Source organism: Lolium rigidum, unplaced genomic scaffold (genome assembly GCF_022539505.1).
Source record: "Lolium rigidum isolate FL_2022 unplaced genomic scaffold, APGP_CSIRO_Lrig_0.1 contig_28054_1, whole genome shotgun sequence".
NCBI classification, from domain to species: domain Eukaryota; kingdom Viridiplantae; phylum Streptophyta; class Magnoliopsida; order Poales; family Poaceae; genus Lolium; species Lolium rigidum.
In genome coordinates, this window is record NW_025900085.1 from 211,119 (window position 1) to 229,605 (window position 18,487).

General features: G+C 42.6%; 2 protein-coding genes across 2 annotated transcripts; both read left to right on the forward strand.

Annotated features, from left to right (window-relative positions):
- Positions 1–7,672: 7,672 nt before the first annotated feature.
- Positions 7,673–8,864, forward strand: LOC124680766 (receptor kinase-like protein Xa21). Its single transcript, XM_047215816.1, has 2 exons — positions 7,673–8,728; positions 8,835–8,864. The coding sequence occupies exons 1-2, from the start codon at positions 7,673–7,675 to the stop codon at positions 8,862–8,864; spliced, it is 1,086 nt and encodes a 361-aa protein (XP_047071772.1).
- Positions 8,865–9,751: 887 nt separating this feature from the next.
- On the forward strand, positions 9,752–11,086 carry LOC124680767 (probable LRR receptor-like serine/threonine-protein kinase At3g47570). Its single transcript, XM_047215817.1, has 2 exons — positions 9,752–10,379; positions 10,725–11,086. Exons 1-2 carry the CDS (start codon positions 9,752–9,754, stop codon positions 11,084–11,086), a joined length of 990 nt encoding a protein of 329 aa, XP_047071773.1.
- The last annotated feature ends 7,401 nt before the right edge of the window (positions 11,087–18,487 follow it).

Here is an 18,487-nt window from a genome sequence, read left to right on the forward strand (position 1 = left end):
AAAAACCATGTGTCTAATGTGATATCTCGAACAACTGGGGTACAAGTTCGAGGGTGAAGACAAGAGGTTTAGGGTTTGGAACATGAAAAGTTTCAAAAACCTCACCAAAGCTTCATTTTGGAGTGAATAACAAGGATCCATGCTTAGTTTTACAATTCCATGTTTCAAACTTGATAAAATGATGGTAAAAGTTAGCTTTGAATAAATTTGAAATGAGCATAAAAAATTCAAAAAAAATCAAAAAAATGGAAAACCTTCTCACATAGACTTCTTATGTCATATACTACCCATTCTAGTTGATAAACATGGTCTACATGCTGTTCAACAAAAAAACCATGTGTCTAATGTGATATCTCAAACACTCGGGGTACAAGTTCGAGGGTGAAGACAAGAGGTTTAGGATTTGGAACATGAAAAGTTTCAAAAACCTCACCAAAGCTTCATTTTGGAGTGAATAACAAGGATCCATGCTTAGTTTTACAATTCCATGATTCAAACTTGCTAAAATGATGGTCAAAGTTAGGTTTGACTAAATTTGAAATGAGCATAAAAAATTCAAATAAAATCAAAAAAATGGAAAAACCTTCTCACATACTCTTCTTACATGGAATAGATGTGTAGTGAACTTATTTGGCCAATTTAGACAAGATCAAAAAAAACTTGCTTAGAAATGAGGCCATTTACCCTACCTTTGGAGCTCTTTTTTAGCACATTTTGACATGAGTTCCTCAAAACATGTAATCTCATCACTCCAACATCATTCAAACATAGTTCAAACAAGTACTCTAATCATTCCAACGAGCATTCAAACACAAATACAACATTATTCATGAACTTTAGTTGGTTCCCACTCAATCATCTACAAAGCGTTGCGGCTTCTTCTTGGTCCTTGCGCTTCTTGCCACTACTTTGCTCCTTGTGATCCTTGTGCTCATTGCTTCTTTTCTTCTCCTCTTGGTTGTCGGCACCTTAACTACCTCGGAGCTCACTGCCACAACTTTGTTCGAACCTACAACAGAGTTGTACAAAACAAAGGGCGGTAAGATTGTGTCAAGTGATAAATGTACACTAGTATTGGAAAGATTTACATACCAAGTAGAACTCACAACCACAGAAGGTTGGACACCAACATTTGGAGCCTCAATTTTCTCCTCAATTGGATCATCAATTGGATCATAATTTCCATTATCAATTGGATCATCATTTTGATAATTTTGTGGCTCATCAATCGGATCATCAACTGGATCATCAATTTGATCATTTTGTGGCTCATCAATTGGATCATAAATTTGATCATCAATTTGATCATTTTGTGGCTCATCAATTGGATCATCAATTTGATCATTTTGTGGCTCATCAATTGGATCATCAATTGGATCATCACTTGTAGCCTCCACTACATCCTCATTTTGATCATCATTTTGCTCATCATTTGAAACATCAAAACACTCTCCGAACGCTGGATCTACTGCGTTATCACAGTACTTAGCGAAATGACCAGACCCACCACACCTTGTGCACTTACGTCTCCTCGGTCCAAGTCCAGCTCCTTCGCTGCGAGGTCTTATTCTACTTTTCCTCGGTCTACCTGCTGCTCTCTTCAGAACTGGAGGGCAAAGCTTAAAACCAGGGTCCACTGGATCCCATTGTTGTTTTCCCTCCAAAGCGGGTAAGGCATGTGCATATGTGGCTTTGAACTTTGCAACAGAGTAGTAATCATGCACATACTTGTTGTATGTTACCTGCTTGACTCGACGAGTAGTGATGAAAAACAAGGCATGAATGCATGGCAACCCGGTTATCCGCCATTGCCTACAACCGCAAGTTCTAGCTTCTAAATCCATTGGATATCTCCATTCCCTCTTCTCTTTATCCAAAAATGATACCTCTGCCGTCGTAGCTGAGCAACGAGTCATGTCCATTTCCAAGCCTCTTGTTTTCTGCTTCAATTCATTCATCACGGAAGGGATTATAATGTGTCCCATGAATTTTGCCTCGGCTATTCCTGCTCGAACAAGAAATTTCTGCACGTATTCTACCCTTATCTTGTCAAGCAAATCCGCCAAATAAAGACCCTTTAGTTTTCGGATCGTTGAGTTGAAAGACTCTGCAAGATTATTATGCACATAGTCAACTTTGCTCACTTCACTGAATTGGCTTCTGGCCCATAACTTGGAGTGGTGTGTTTCCAAGTATTCCTTCACTTTGTCATTTTTGTATAACTGCCTCATGTGATAGTTGTGCTTCTTCACACTGCAAGTCAAAGATGCTGGCCATAAATTGTCGGCATACACCTTTCCTTTGAATTTCTTCCCAAAATTTGCAGCAAGGTGACGCATGCATTCCCTATGCTCTACTACAGGGAACACATTGTCCACGGCTACTTCTAAACCCTTGCAAGCATCTGTATGAATTACCAACCCATTGGGATGTGCAATAGCCCGGCGCAGATTCTGCAAAAACCAAGTCCAGCTCTCCTCAGACTCTGCCTCTATCACGCCATAAGCAACTGGAAATACAAAATTGTGTCCATCAACTGCACAAGCTGCTACTAACTGTCCTTTAAACCTCCCTGTGAGAAAAGTAGCATCAATAGCCAAATAGGGCCTGCAGCCTTCCAAAAAACCCCGGCGACAAGCCTCAAAGCAGACAAAAACCCTTCTAAAGCACTCTTTGGTCATTGTCATTCCCCTCAACGTGTACTCCACGGTGTGGTGATCAATATCTACAATACTACCTGGACTGGTCTTCTCCACTTCACCCTTAAATGAATACAACAGTTTAAAACTTTCCTGCCAATTACCATAAATAGAATCCATAGCATGTTGTTTTCCATTGAAAACCCTCATGTATGGTACCTCTATCTTGAACTTTTCTTTGAGCTTCTTCTGCAACTCCTTTGTACCCACTTGATGGTCTTCTGTCACCCACCGTTTTACTTCTTCAGCCACCCATCTTGACTTGGTTCTACTGATTGTTTCCTTCCTCAGGGTTGATTCCAGGCATGTGTGCCTAAAAGGGTTCACTTTGACTTGAACATTCGTGCTATTTCGCATTTTAGATGCGTGCATCCTCCATGGACAATCTTCAGTCGGACAGTGCACTCTGTAACGTACTCTGTCGCTCTTGTCAACTTCAAATGTACGCTCTGCCCTGATGCAGTATGTCACAAGTGCATTTCTACACTCACTCATGGGTGCAAAGATGGTACCTTCTTCCATCTGAGAGTTTGCAGGGTCCCATTCAATAGCTGGAAGGTCTTCGTCCTCAACCTCCTCATCATCAATCACAAAAGCCTCATTGTCACACTCATCTCGGTTTTCAGCCCGACATGGCCGTCGTAAATTCTGCACAACATCATAATATAGCCTCTCTTCATCATCGATGTATTCAGGCTCCACTTCTCTTGGGACCCTACTGCCGGTGCCCATGTTTGACGAGCCACCACGTCGCCGTGCACTAACTGAAGCTCCCCTAACTGAACTGTTCTGGCTAGAGCTGCCATTACGACGACATGAATCTGTCCGAGAAGTTCCAACTGCCGGCACAACCACATCATTTTGCAGCCTCACATGAAATTGCTCTTTCTCCTTATGCTTAGCAAACATGGTAGCGAGCTCTTCATCATTACTAACTTTCACCCAATCAATTCCCCCATCGTAGTATTTGAATTCCACTTCATCATGCATACCCCAAGGATATGGGCCGCAAATTACCTCGCCAAATTGTCTAAAACTCCAATTACAATCCATTGGCAACCGATAATCAAACCCTCCTTGGAATTTCTTTTGATCCTTTGCATCCACAATGAATCGCTCCCTTCTAATGTTCACCAAGAAAGCAAACCGCAATTCCATCCTAATCAACCAAAAACAGAGAGGCAATGAGCACACCAAAAGCAAAATCAAACGCAATGAGCACTCCATGTCAAATCGACTATTGCACTACACAAGAAAGCTCAATAGGAACAAGGCTTACCCCTCGGGAACCCAGTCGTGGACGCGGCGGGTCTCCGGCCCCACGCCTGCCTCGCCAAGGTCGTCGCCGCCACTAGCCATTCCGTCGAGCAGGTGGAGGGCGCAGTGGCGGAACGAGTGACTACGTCGCAAGGGGGTGGGGGCAGAGCAGGTGCTCCTGGAGGCGGTGGAGAAGGTGTCCACGCGGGACGGCCGCGCGGCGGCGCAGGTGGTGGCGTCGCAGGTCGTGGCGGCGCAGGTGGTGCCGGCAGGGGCGCGGATGGTGGTGGGTGCAGCAGATCGGTGTGTTGCTGTGTGGCGGGAGCAGGGGTAGTTCGGTCTTCACCTATTTGTCATTGCGCGGTCCTACCTGTAAGATCTGGCCCCACTTTCAGTAACGGCAAGAGACGGAAACGTTTGAAGCCTGGCCGTTTGGCCTCGACAGAGCAGCTGCGCCAGAAGCGGTGGCAAAACTGAGCATCATTTTGCTCTAGTGGCAAAACTGAGTCATGCGCGGGCTGTAGTGGCAAACCAATAATTAACCCAATAAAAAATGAAGTTACTTCCAACTTGAAACATGAACACAGTAATCTGACCTCAAATAAATACACATGGAATGGAAAGAAAGGTGGAAACGTAAGTAAATAATAAATATTACACATACAATAACCTCACTATTAAGAAAGGTTGTTTTCTTGTGCTATTTCCCAAACCATATTGCTGGAAAGTAAAAGTTTATCCAGTCAATAATGCACTTTCACAGTTAAATGCATGGTCTCCTAGTGTGTTTCATATTGATTATGTTAGTCATTTCTGAACGAGCATGTAAAGAAGAAATCAACTAAAATTATTTGCTTGAGATTATGTCATTGTGAACGTCGAGATTATTTCTCATCTTCTATTTTATTTATTTATCTTTCTAAATGTAGAGTTCATGGCAATGCTTCGAAGAGGATCATGAATGATATCGCAAGCTAGATAAAAGTTAAACAAGGTGCATCAAAGTTCTAACTTGCCTCTTATGAGGTCATGAGCAAGTGTATCCCTTACATAGATATGAACAAAACTTATCTAAGCAAGCATATTGAAACAGTGAGATGCATGGTTGCATGAAAACTTTTCTTGATAGAGAACATTGCACAAGACTCTACAGATGCAAAAATAAAAGAGAAAATGCAATTATCAAAAGAGAGTTTGAGAAGTGGTTACCTCCCCTAGCCTGATTAAAGAGAGGGTGATACACTTTTACCGTCGAGGCACAAATAACCTCTCCTTCGATGTACATGGACCTTTGCTTCAATGAATATTACTTTTTATGGTCCGCTGGTATCCTTCCTTATGAACCTGGTCGAACCAAAACTAGAAGAGAAAACAAATATTTTTGTGCCTTTTGGAGGTTTCTAATTTTGATTTTCTTTTTGGGGCGCAAAGGATTAGCTCATAGGTGATGGAATCATGAGTCTCGCAGGGTCGGTTCATCTACCTAAGCACCACTTAGGTGAACAAACTAGGTCTAAGAGGTGCCCCTCTTAGATTTGGATGAACTACACGTGACACAAAATGTGGAACACAAGTGTGCAGCCTCCTATGTGCAAAAATTAAAAGAAAGGGCTCCCACTTACGGTGGGCAACCTACTACAAATTTTTTATTGACAATGGTTCAAGTTTGTAGGTTCTACCTGACACATGTTGTTGAAACTTGTTGGAATCAAACAACCAAATGTCTTTTGCGGGGTTTTTTTTTTTTTTTTGCACGGCTGGCACCGTACTATACATGCCTTCACACAAGGTTCAAGTCGCTGCAAAAATAAATATAAAAAAAGCGCTCGGTTTGGTGTACTAACGGAGTTCGTTCCCCCAACCGAGAAAACAAATAAAGAGAAAACACAAAAAGTACTACAAAGAATTATAGGCTAGAGAGTTTTTAAGATAGCAAAGGTGAATAAGAGTACCTTGTTGCTCGGTGTTGTCCTTTAATATGGATGCTTAGCATGAGTGTATACCCATGCTGCACCTTGTCTTTTTTTTCTAAAATCGTGAATGGTACAAGCACGTGGTACGAGCGCGGGTGTCCTCACCAGTGGTTGTTATCCAGTATGCGAAGGTTATCTTTCCTCCATGCGGTACGGGCGGGGACGCCTCTATCGTCGCTTGTTAAAACTTATGGATTTTATTTTGACTTTGGCTTATGCCTCGTGATGTAGGTACGGTCACTTAGTACGGTCATGCCCACCCGTACCGGTGATCCTTAAACCTGCTAATCTCGAAGTTGTCTTCGCCATTTCATCCAACAATTAAGGTACGGTCACAGGGTATGGGTGGGTTGCTCGTACCAGTGATCGTTAAAATCACTATTAACTTGAAAAGTCTTATTTTCCTAGAAATTTTCTTAATATCCTGTTATGTTAGTTCAGCATACCAAATGGGCACATGCACATATATATATTTATTAGAGAAGTTTTACTAAATAGGACTACACATATGAGCAACAACACGAATACTATCTTCGGAAGGTTTGTCTCAAGCCAACTCTAATAGCAAATCATGCGAAAAATAAAAGTGTCAATGCAACATGGATGCAACTAAACTCAAACACACAAAACTAAGAAAGATACCTACAAACTTCCGGGTTACCTCGCGGGAAGCGCTTTCTTTAGAGCCTTGTAGCTGGGCCATGCTATTTTCCTTTATAATTTTGTTGTGGTTTTTAATATGAATGAATGCAGTAAGACAAATAGTAAAAAATGAAAATAAATTATGTATGAGTGGGAATATAATGACCAAACGCTTTACTCCCCCAGCAACGACGCCAAGTTTGATGACTAGATTTCCTGCAACATAGGGTTATTGCAGTACTTAATAGCAGCAAGCATATTTATTAAAATATCGATCACATGCAAATTTTGCAGAGTGGACACTACACAACCCGAAGCTGCATTGTTAGTGCAGCCACGTTCACACACAAACAGTGATTTGGAAATAGCATATTTTATAGGTTGCTACGGAATCAACCAGATAGTTTATAGTAGTTGAATAAGAACAATAATTAAAACAAGATAAAGTAAATGATAAAAGTAAATTAAGAACATGCTAATGATATTTAAGATAAACCACAAAGGAATAAAAGAGGCTCTCGGAAAAATATGGATTCACCACTAGCATGGGTATTATATTGATTAGGACTTAATGTTAATGTGTTAGTTACAATATGTTGATGAAGTGATGAGAGACCCAAATAAAGGTGCTCTGGGAAGCACTATTCCACATCCCTCATAATGCTTAAACCTTTTATATAATAAAGCGTCCTTTATAAATTAAAAAAAGACATCTTATGTTTATCATGACCGAAGAAGTATATTCCACATCCTAGAAAATATGACCCCAAGTCAAGCTAGTTTACTTGTCGATCAACCTGTCAATTCAGTGACTTCCCTACCCTGCACTTCAGGGCTCCCTATAAGTGGACTGCATTTAATTGTACATTTTCCCTAGGCTCTTTGTATTTATAGCAATATTCGGGAGCATAATATTCCAAAAAAAAAATGTCTTGATAGTTACACCTCTATTTGAAAAAAGGAGCCAGAAATATGACCTCAGGTCAGTCTAGTCTTGTATCGACCTGTCACTTACATTTGTTGGAGCCGTGGCTCCACTAAAATCACCTTCTATATAAAGTCAAGGCCACCTCTTTATTGATCTCACCAATTCCAGCAGCTATGCTCAGAATGAAACGGTTTTACCTCCTTTTCACTCACCTCCTCGTTCTAGGATTATTTTCCTCTTCCTTTGTTGCCGAAGGTGCCAGCGGCAATGAAACTGATCTATCTTCGCTCCTGTCTTTCAAGTCCTTCATAACTGGTGATCCATTACAGGCTTTATCATCCTGGAATAGTTCACTTCATCATTGTGAATGGCAAGGAGTTACATGTGGGCGCCGCCACCCTGAAAGAGTCACGGCTCTTGTTCTTGCTTCCCAGCAACTTTCAGGTCATCTCTCTCTCTCTTTGGCAAATCTTACCTTCCTACAAAAGTTGGATCTCAGACAAAATAGTCTTATAGGAAGTATACCAAAAGATCTAGGGCGTCTGAGCAGGTTGAAGCTCCTCAACTTGAGTCTAAACTCCCTCCATGGGACAATCCCTTCATCTCTTAGCAATTGCTCTAATCTAGAATACCTCCATTTAAAAGACAATAGTCTCCAAGGAACTATTCCTCCCAGCCTTATGCAATGTTGTAGACATCTCAAGTTTCTCAGCCTTAAAGGCAACCTTCTGTCGGGAAGCATACCCCAGAGCTTGGGCAACCTTACTAGCGTGATTATGATTGACCTAAGTCATAATAGCCTTAGTAGCTCACTTCCATGTTCCATTGGTCAACTTCAGTTCCTCCAGTTCTTCTACATCATTAGCAACAACGTTACAGGCCAAATACCACTTTCTGTTCATAATATATCTTCCTTGGTCAACTTAGAACTCGGCGATAATAAACTTGAAGGGATTCTTCCTCCTGAAATTTGTAACGGTTTGTGTAACTTGAAGAAGTTGTACCTATGGGGAAACCATTTCAAAGGGAAGATACCAGTATCCATATCCAATTGTTCATCCCTAGCTCATATTGATCTTCAGTTCAATAGTTTCACTGGCTCACTGCCCTCAAGTATAGGAAGCTTAAAGAATCTATATTGGCTTGCGGTTAATTCTAATCAGCTAGAGGCAAACAAGCCTAGGGATTGGAGATTCCTTGATTCAATGACCAATTGCACCAATCTACAAGTATTTGATATTGGTAACAACCAGCTCCATGGTGGAATACCTAATACAATAGCTAATCTCTCAACCAGTATTTACTACCTTAGGTTTTCCGCGAATCCAATTTCAGGAAGCATTCCTAAGGGTATTGCGGCGCTAACTAATCTTACAACCCTAGGACTGGACCAAACATTGTTAGGAGGTAGCATTCCCAAAGAATTTGGTATGCTTCGGAATCTACAGCTATTAAGTCTTTCGAGAAACATGATGGTTGGAGAGATTCCGGCAACTCTCGGTAACCTTACCCAGATGAATGAACTCTACCTAGGGAATAATAAATTTGAGGGGAGTATACCACCTGAATTAGGTAAACATATGCGAGCATTAGTGGTCCTTGATGTTTCAAACAATAGGTTGGTAGGAGCCATCCCTAAAGAAATCATTAGCCTTCCATCTCTCTCAATTGGCATCAACTTTTCAAATAACCATCTAAACGGATCGTTGCCATTAGAAATCGGTAGTTTGAAAAATATTGAAACGATTGACCTCTCCAATAACAGATTATCTGGTGAAATCCCCATAACCATTGATGGATGTCAGATATTACGAAATCTCTTCATTGGCACAAATATGCTATCTGGAACTATACCTTCCACTCTAAGAAACATGAGAGGGTTGCAAGTTCTTGATCTTGCACAGAATTCTTTTTCTGGCGAAGTACCACAATTCATGACCAGAATGGCTCTTCAATTTTTGAACTTGTCTTTCAACAATTTTGAGGGACAACTACCCAATGAAGGTGTCTTCACGAATTTGAGCACGGTAGACATAAGAGGGAATCCTAAACTTTGTGGTGGATCCCCTGAAATACACTTGCGAGAGTGTTCTTCAGATTCCCCTACACATAGGCATATTCCTCGAAGGCTTCTGGTCACCTTGCTTTCCATAGCTGGTGCATTCATGTTCCTGATAAGCATAATGTTGTGCTTCTTATCACATCGCCATTCGTCGAGGAGAATGCAGAGAAGACAACATGCTATTACAGTTATGACACCTCAATACATGAATATTTCATACCATGACCTCCTGAAAGCCACATCTGGTTTCTCTTCAGAGAATGTCATTGGCACGGGGGGTTTTGGAGTTGTCTACAAGGGTATTATGGCTGTTGAAGGAATCATCACGAGTGTTGCTATTAAGGTGCTAAACCTTGAGCAGCGGGGTGCTTCTAGAAGTTTCTTATCAGAATGTGAGACTTTACGAAGCGTTAGACATCGTAACCTCATCAAGGTTCTAAGCTGCTGCTCTAGCATTGACCACCGAGGAAATGACTTCAAGGCAGTGGTGTTTGAGTACATGCCAAATGGCAGCTTGGAAGAATGGTTGCATCCGAAAGAGTCTATGAATTCACAGCCATTCGAAAGTCTCAGCATCATGCAGAGGCTGAACATAGCAATTGATGTTGCAGCAGCACTGGGCTATCTCCACGAGCATGGTCCTGTACCGGTTGTGCATTGTGATCTGAAACCTAGCAACATACTTTTGGACAATGAAATGATCGCACATGTTGGAGATTTTGGACTGGCAAGATTTTTGATTCGACAAGCGAACATCAGCTCTCCATCTATGACAAGCGCGAGTGGGATCAAGGGCTCAATTGGCTACATTCCTCCAGGTACATATTAAAGGGCTCTCCTCTTGTGATTTTTAAGTTACTATTTTGGTCATTTCAGTTTTTTTAAAAGGAGCATACTCCCTCCGTTCCAAATTAAGTGTCGCAAATTTTTCTATACTCGCATGTATCTACACACTAAAACGCGTCTAGATTCCTGCGAATATAAACAAATCGGTGACACTTAATTTGGAACAGGGGAAGTGTTTACCTAGAAGAAAGTGTTTATCAAATTACCCAACAAACAAAGTTATTTTGCCGATCAAAACATTGAGAAATGACACTTTTCCGATATATCACGAGTTTGAATTGCATGGATTTCCTGCTAAAAGTACTTCGCCATTTCAGAGTACGGATTTGGGAGTCAAGCATCTACTGAAGGTGATATTTACAGCTATGGAATTCTTCTGCTAGAGACTTTCACCGGAGTGAGCCCTACGGATGAGAGGTTCACTGATGTGTCTAGCCTTCACAGCCATGTGAAGATGGCTTTTCCAAGCAGAGTGTTGGATGTAGTCGACAGCAAAATGTTCTTAGAGCGCCAATGCCCAGGAACCAAAACAGTGTGTGCTCCCAAGAGCGCCCATGACTGCCTGGTTTCAGTTTTGCAGTGTGGGATCCAGTGCTCCAAGGAGTCTCCAAGAGAGCGTGGGACAATGAAGCAGGTTGTCAGGGAGTTGGATTCAGCAAGGATGCTTCTGCTTCGGTGAAAGGGCACGAGGAAGCATGGAAGCCCGCGGTCCGAGATCAAGAGGTATCTATGTTGATCAATTAGCTTCAGTAGTTCCTCTCGAGGAGGATACATATATGGTGTGCAATTTTATTGGAAACACGAGTGGCCCTTCCCCTCGAGAAAGACTTCGCTGCCGGCCGCCTCCTTTGGATTCATCACCCGACAGTTTGGAGGACAGTTCTGAATCACGGAACCAGGACAAGAACTTCTTGGAACGGTGAAGGTCAATTTCATTCCTGTGACCGTGTACTTCCTGATTTGAGCCTAGATTATAATTTCTAATTTTACTTCGTGATGGAACAAGTTGTACTCATCATTTTGTGATTTACTTCACGTACGAGTGAATTTTGACTAGCTATAAATCAGATGGTAATTTATTTTTCCAACACAATATCATAATACTGTATCTTTTAGTCCGCATAAATTATACTATCTCCGTTCCTAGATATAAGGTGTCTAGTTTTGGTAAAAAAAAAACACATTTGGAGCAAAAATTACACATTGTTTGGATGGGATTACCCCTTGACAATTGACGTAAGAAAATAGAGAAGCTTGCAAAAATAAGGAAATACAATCAAATTTTTAAAAAAATTGTCTTGACAAGTTGTGCAACGCAATAGATCTTATATTCTAGTTTCTTTTTATCTCAAAAAAAATATAAACCTTATGTCTAGAAATGGAGAAAGTATGATTGTTGTATGCTTAAGTTTATTAATCAGATATATTTTGATGCTCGTTTTCTACAGAAACTAGATGGTTGTTAACGTTTACATTATGTACGAGTTAGGTAGTTTTTGGAGCATATAAAATACTTCACGGGTATCTTCAAGTTTAATGTTTTTTTGATGCATCGTCTCTTAATTTATTGTCTTCCAAATGCCTCTGCTGTCATAATTCCCAAAACTTTAAGCTTAGCAAGAACTTCACAATAATCAAGTTAACCAAACCATGGATGAGATGTGTCTAAATGTAGTGATGGCATGGCTGGGAAGCCGAGTGAAAACCAGTGAAGAAGCAAATTCAAGAAAGAGGACTTTCCGTTTTCTTTTTTAGATAAAAGGGGATCACCCCCGATTTCATTAACGAAACCATCATACCACATAGTAGCAACCTCACACCATACAACACAACAGGAAACAAGCAAGCTAAACAGTTTTGATCAGACTACCCTCCAGGGTTTTCACACAGTACATAACAAGAATCAGAAAAATGCTGGCGAAAACGAGCTGAAAACAGAGAGAGAAACGAGGGCTGTGTTGCTGCCAACTTCCACCTCTTCCCTAGATCATCTCTTGCACCAAATGCATATTTTGCCTTCCCTGTTGCTGCCATCCTTCTTCCTCTCTTTTTATTCTTCTACATCGTCAGCATTAGCGTTCACGACACCTAGCTTCTCCTTGCTCCAAACACATCTTTCGCAACTTTTTCCAACACCTTTGCGCAGAACTCCAGCCGATCCTTAACATCCTCCTTCACCTGCATAAACTCCAACAGTCAGTGGCGGACGCAAGATAAAATTTGAGGGGGGGCACACCTCGAATTTTTTTACACCGCCTTAATTGTGGAAAAGTTTTTCAAATACAAAAAACCCAGTACATAACAAGAAACAGAAAAATGCTGGCGAAAACGAGCTGAAAACAGAGAGAGAAACGAGGGCTCTGTTTCTGCCAACTTCCACCTCCTCCCTAGATCATCTCTTGCACCAAATGCATGTTTTGCCTTCCCTGTTGCTGCCATCCTTCTTCCTCTCTTTTTATTCTTCTACATCGCCAGCATTGACGTCCACGACACCTAGCTTCTCCTTGCTCCAAACACATCTTTCGCAACTTTTTCGAACACCTTTGCGCAGAACTCCAGCCGATCCTTAACAGCCTCCTTCACCTGCATAAACTCCAACAGTCAGTGGCGGACGCAGGATAAAATTTGAGGGGGCGCACACCTCGAATTTTTTTTACATAGCCTTAATTGTGGAAAAGTTTTTCAAATACAAATCGGTTGTCAATGTTGAAGTTCGATAAATATATCAAATGTGCATGATTACAATATAAATAGTTCAAAATGAGTCTTACATAATAAAATATAGCATAAATAGAAAATTACATCATTTTTTCAATCTATGTTCTCGCATTGCCATAAAAGTTTCAACTATGGAATCATCACTTACATTAATGAACACCCCTCGCTCGATAAATGTCACTAAGCAATGGTTCAAGAGCTCGTCACCCATACTATTTGTCAACTTCTTTTCACTAGACTTACTGCAGAAGATACACTTTCAACCATTGTCATCGCCACTGGTAGGTAAAATATTAATTTGAGAACCATGTAAACTAAATAATAAACCATTACTATCTAGATACCATCCGAGGAATATATCTGAACTACATAGAAAACAAAAATGTAGCGTCCAAGAAACATATCCCAAATATATAGGGAAGATCGCATTCATAGAGCCATTTTGAAAATGAAATAAAAAAATCGAACCATAAATAAAAATTGTAAACATAGTTTTGAAAAAGGCAACAAAAAAAGTAAAGCAAAATAAGAAGATAAAGCCGTGAGAAACATACCAAAAAAGTATAGGAACCGTCTATAAAAAGATGTCGGAGATTTGTCCAAATTTATATGTACTTATACACTAAAGAGTGTCTAGATACATTAAAATTTAGACGAACTTCTAACATGTATTTATGATCAAAGGTAGTATATATATATATTTAAAAGAAGAAATCTCGATCGAAACAAAGGAGCAACTAAATGTTAACTACCCAAACCACGTTGAACGGAATAGTTGCTAGCTGTTTTGTTTCAGATCTCATCTCGGTCGTAAAGCAAATAAATAAGGCCGGTGCACAATACTAATCAGCACCACAAGCATAGCTCAGCGGCAAGCCCCACACCAGCGCGTTCTCGACACACGGGTTAGAAACTTGGCTATGCCAGTTGACCCTTAACCGCGTGGACGAAATGGACCGGAGGGGTGGTTACATTTTTCTCAAATTTCTGGGTCCGTCCATGCAAATCCCGTTGGGTCCGTCCATGCCAACAGTTAATCTTCTTTACTATTAAATGCGAAAACGACCATGGTGCGTCGCGCAGATGGGCCGAGGCCCAACGTCCGTCGCTCGGGTCTTGAACCGCGATCACCGGTAGAAAAGGGAAAAAGCCCCATGGGCGCCTCCCGACTCCTTCCCTAACCGCTCCGCCTCGCTGCTCCTTCCCCTACCGCGCCGCCCCTTGGCTTTGTGTGCGTGCTATTCGAGTTTGCCACTGTTCTACAGTGGTGGATGCTGGAAAATGATTGATCCTCAGGGATCCCCTTTTTCTGACAGATTCTGCCACTCTAGCACAGGCAGCAGCAGCAACTCATAATATTTTTGCCAAGCCTGGACATTAGGAAATTAGGTCTCAGTTGGCCAGCGTGTTCAGGAGAGAATTTTTTAGCCCAGCATACGTCATTCAACATCAATCATTCATCAGGCTAAGGCTCTTGGCTAGCTTTCAAGCTCCTATACAGAACCTGTATCTTTAGATGTAGTAGAACTTTTTTTTAGGTTTCTTCTTATCTCGGTTGAGCTCCTTCATCAATCAGAGACGTTCTCTCTGTCTCCTTTTGCGCCCCTATTTGTCAAATGTTGTTTAAGTATAGCTATGTTCTTCAAAAATCTTGCATGCTGTTGAAAAAAGTAATAATTTAGTTATGAGCTTAAAAACAAGATTCATATGGAAGGGGAAGGACACGAGAGGCAAGCCATCGCGAGGAACTCATCCAGCCGCGGAATCCGTCCATACCTGCGGCGGTGCAGGAGGACTGGTTGGGGCGAGCGGAAGGCATCAGATTTGGATTTGGGCAAATTCGATATACTGCATGATTTAGATGCATCTCCAGCGGCATGTGGTGTCGGCGGTTCTTTCGACATGACCTCTCCGAGGGACGAGAGAAAGCCACCCGCCCAGGTGCCCAAACATTAGTCTGCGTCACAATCCAACTCTAGGAGGAACGGCCAACCGCTAGACCACATGTCAAGCCCCAGAGGCATGCCTGAAACTAGCTTCCAACTAGATGGCTTCAAACATAATAGTGGACTCGGATTGAGGTGACGCTATCGATGAAAGCAATACAACCGTGAACATTTCAGTACATGCATTCCGGGTTGCAAGTACTCGGGTCTTGGGGAGCTGCTACGGGAAAGAGGAAGCAGATGCGTGAAGATAAACATGGATTGTAATTATATATCAATTTAATAAAATCTATTTTTTTAAGAAAAATGATATATTGAGCAAAGAAACAAAATAATATATATTTAGATGCTTCCGTCGAAAAGAAAATCATGCTGCTGTAATTAATTGTTATTTCGCAGCAACGCGCGGGCATGCTGCTAGTAAATATAGTAGCAAATCGCGCTGACATGTGGTGCGATCTGGTGTGTTTGAGGCCTCCTGCGGATCACCCAGCACGACACGTGGTGGGCGTGGAGTAGGTCGATGGCTGGCTTTTCTCTTTTTTCTATAGAGTCGAATACGAAAACTAAAATATCTTGCAAACCGAGTATCCAAATAAAGTTTTGTTTTCATGGTTGTGCTAGTCGCGTCGAGATCTACAAAACTAGATCCCATCTTGATAGGTTTGGACGGACTTATATTTTAAACTGCCTTTCATGACTTGGATGCACTGCTTTCGGTTGCTTTCGCACCGCACAGTGTCGCGGAAGTGCACCGTTGTGCACTACTTTTTTACCATGTTGCACTGCCTTGGATCCCTTTGCACCGCGTGGTGTCCTGGAAGTGCATCGCCCGTGCATTTACCTTTTTGCACCACGTTGCACTGATTGAGTCGGTTTTACACCACACGGTGTCCTGGCAGTGCAATGCTCGTGCACTACCTTTCTGTACGGCATTGCACTGCCTCTGATCACTTTGCACCGGGGTGGGTCCTCGGAGTGCATCGCCTGTGCACTGCCTTTTTGTACGGCGTTGCACTGCCTTTGTTCTCTTTTTGCACCGCGCGGGGTCCTGGTAGTGCACCGCCAGCGCACTGCCATTTTGTACGGCGTTGCACTCGCCTTGGATCGCTTTGCACCACGCAGGATCCTCGGAGTGCACCGCCCGTGTGAAAGAACATCTCTTGCATTATGTTTTGTGTGTTTGATGTCAATATATGTGATACACTAATGTTTGATTAAGTGGTACAGGGATTACATAGTTTCATATTTGCGTGTGTTGGATTTGGTCGGTCTGTCAAAAGATAACAGGAAAAGTATGGCCGAGCCGGATAATCCGGGCCGGATATTCTTGAAATATCCGGCCCCCGATTTTGGCTAAATCTTCGAGGAAAAGCAGCGCGATAGGGGGGCCGGACATTTGCCCGGATAATGTCCCGGTATTGTACCAGGGCCGGATTATCCGGGCCGGATATTTTGGAAATATCCGGCCCCCCCGATTTTGGCTAAGGACTGGAAGAAAAGCTTCTCTGGCATGGGGCCGGACTTTTGGCCGGATAATGTCACGGTTTTGCCCCAAAGGCCGGATTATCCGGGGGGGCGGATTATCCGGCCCTTACTTAGACCGGATTATCCGGCCCCCCGGAAGCAGCAACGGCTCAATTTTGGGAGGGGGTATAAATACCCCCCTTCTTCTACCTTGGTTGCTTGCTCAATCATTACACAAGAAATCTGCCAAGCCACCTCCATTAGAGCCACCTCAAGAAAGTCAAGATTTGCAAGATCTCCTTCCTCCCCCAACCAAAGCTCTTGATCTTTGGGGATTCGAAGGAGAAGACACCGATCTACATCCTCACCGAAGCGTTCTTCATTTCCCCTCTCTTGTTTGAGGGATCTCATGCTAGTGTTCCTATTTGGTTCCCTAGTTGATTTGTTGTTGATGTGTTGTTGTTGATTGTTGTATTGTTACAGATTTGGGAGCCTCCAATTTGGTTGTGGATGTGTGCCCCAAGAACTTTGTAAAGGCCCGGTTTCCGCCTCGAGGAAATCCCTTAGTGGAAGTGGGCTAGGCCTTCGTAGCGTTGCTCACAGGAGATCTGAGTGAAGCCTTCGTGGCTGTTGGTTTGGCTTGCGTAGCAACCACACTCCTCCAAACGTAGACGTACCTTCTTGCAAAGGAAGGGAACTACGGGAATCATCTCCGTGTCATCGCGTGCTACACTCTCGGTTACCTCTATCCCACTCTATCTACTATTGCGTAGCTATACCTTGCTTAGTTGATATCCTTGTCATATAGGTAAATTCACTTAGTTGCATATCTAGAGAATTTACCTTTCGTGTCAAGCCTAAATTGAAAAAGAACTAAAAATTGGTTAGCACCTATTCACCCCCCCTCTAGGTGCGGCATACGATCCTTTCAATTGGTATCGAGCCTCGGCTCTTATTTCGGGCTTAACCGCCTAAGAGTATGCCGGACGAGGTGCCATCGGTAGGGGCCGCCCAGACGGTCTCCGTGGAAGACTTCAATTCATTGAAGTCCTCCATGGAAGCCCAAATGGAAAGCATGAAAAAGATGATTGCCGAGCTTTTGGCTCCGGCCCTACCCAAGGCACCTAGTGTAGAGGTAAAAGACACGGGTGCGTTAGATGATGGAGAGGCTTCGGACTTACCCTCATCTACCAAACCCGTGGAAGGTGACAACTTAAACACTATCAAATCTACAAGTGCATCTCCTAGGGGAACTAGTGGAGGTGAAAGCTACAATCGAGTAGCTCCACCTTTCCAATCTCCCGATATACCGGTTCCCCTTCCTCATTTAAACATTCGGGGTGACCCACCTAAGTTTTCCGTTGATAATTTCGATACTTGGCAATTTGAGTTCCGCTCTCATGTTTGTAGTGCCTCCAATGAACTATGGAGAATCATCTTGGAGGGCTTCAAGCCATACAACCCCGACAAGTTGACTAGAAGAGAAGTCGTTGATAGTCAACTCAACAACACCGCCCTTCACATGATTCAAACTAGTGTGGGGACTCCGGAATTGCATCGTGTCCGGAACTACACCACCGCCAAGGAAGCTTGGGACGGCTTGGCCGCTAGTTGCATTGGAAGTGAGAGCACAAGGAGGAACAAGTATAATGCTCTTAAGAATAAAGCCGAAGGATTCTTGAGGCTACCGGATGAAGATCATGAACTCATGTATGGAAGACTTGTCACGGTTGCCGATGCCTTCCGGCTTATTGGTGCCACCCACATCAATGACTCTTGGATCAAGGAGAAGTACATTGAATGCATGATGCCATTTGCTCCCATTGATGTCAAGACTCTTGTGGGAAGGGAATGCTATTCCTCTCTCACCTCTCAACAAGTCGTGCACGAGATGCAAGCTCTCAAGGTGCTTGAAGAAACCTCTCATGATTCTCGCAATCGTGCTCTTG

Excerpts from the sequence above, each read along its gene's own strand:
- LOC124680766 (XM_047215816.1), top strand. The coding sequence starts at position 7,673 with ATGCTCAGAATGAAACGGTTTTACCTCCTTTTCACTCACCTCCTCGTT. Across the intron at positions 8,729-8,834 it reads CCAATTGCACCAATCTACAA|GAAGCATTCCTAAGGGTATT; the intron begins GTATTTGATATT and ends ATCCAATTTCAG.
- LOC124680767 (XM_047215817.1), top strand. The coding sequence starts at position 9,752 with ATGACACCTCAATACATGAATATTTCATACCATGACCTCCTGAAAGCC. Across the intron at positions 10,380-10,724 it reads AATTGGCTACATTCCTCCAG|AGTACGGATTTGGGAGTCAA; the intron begins GTACATATTAAA and ends TCGCCATTTCAG.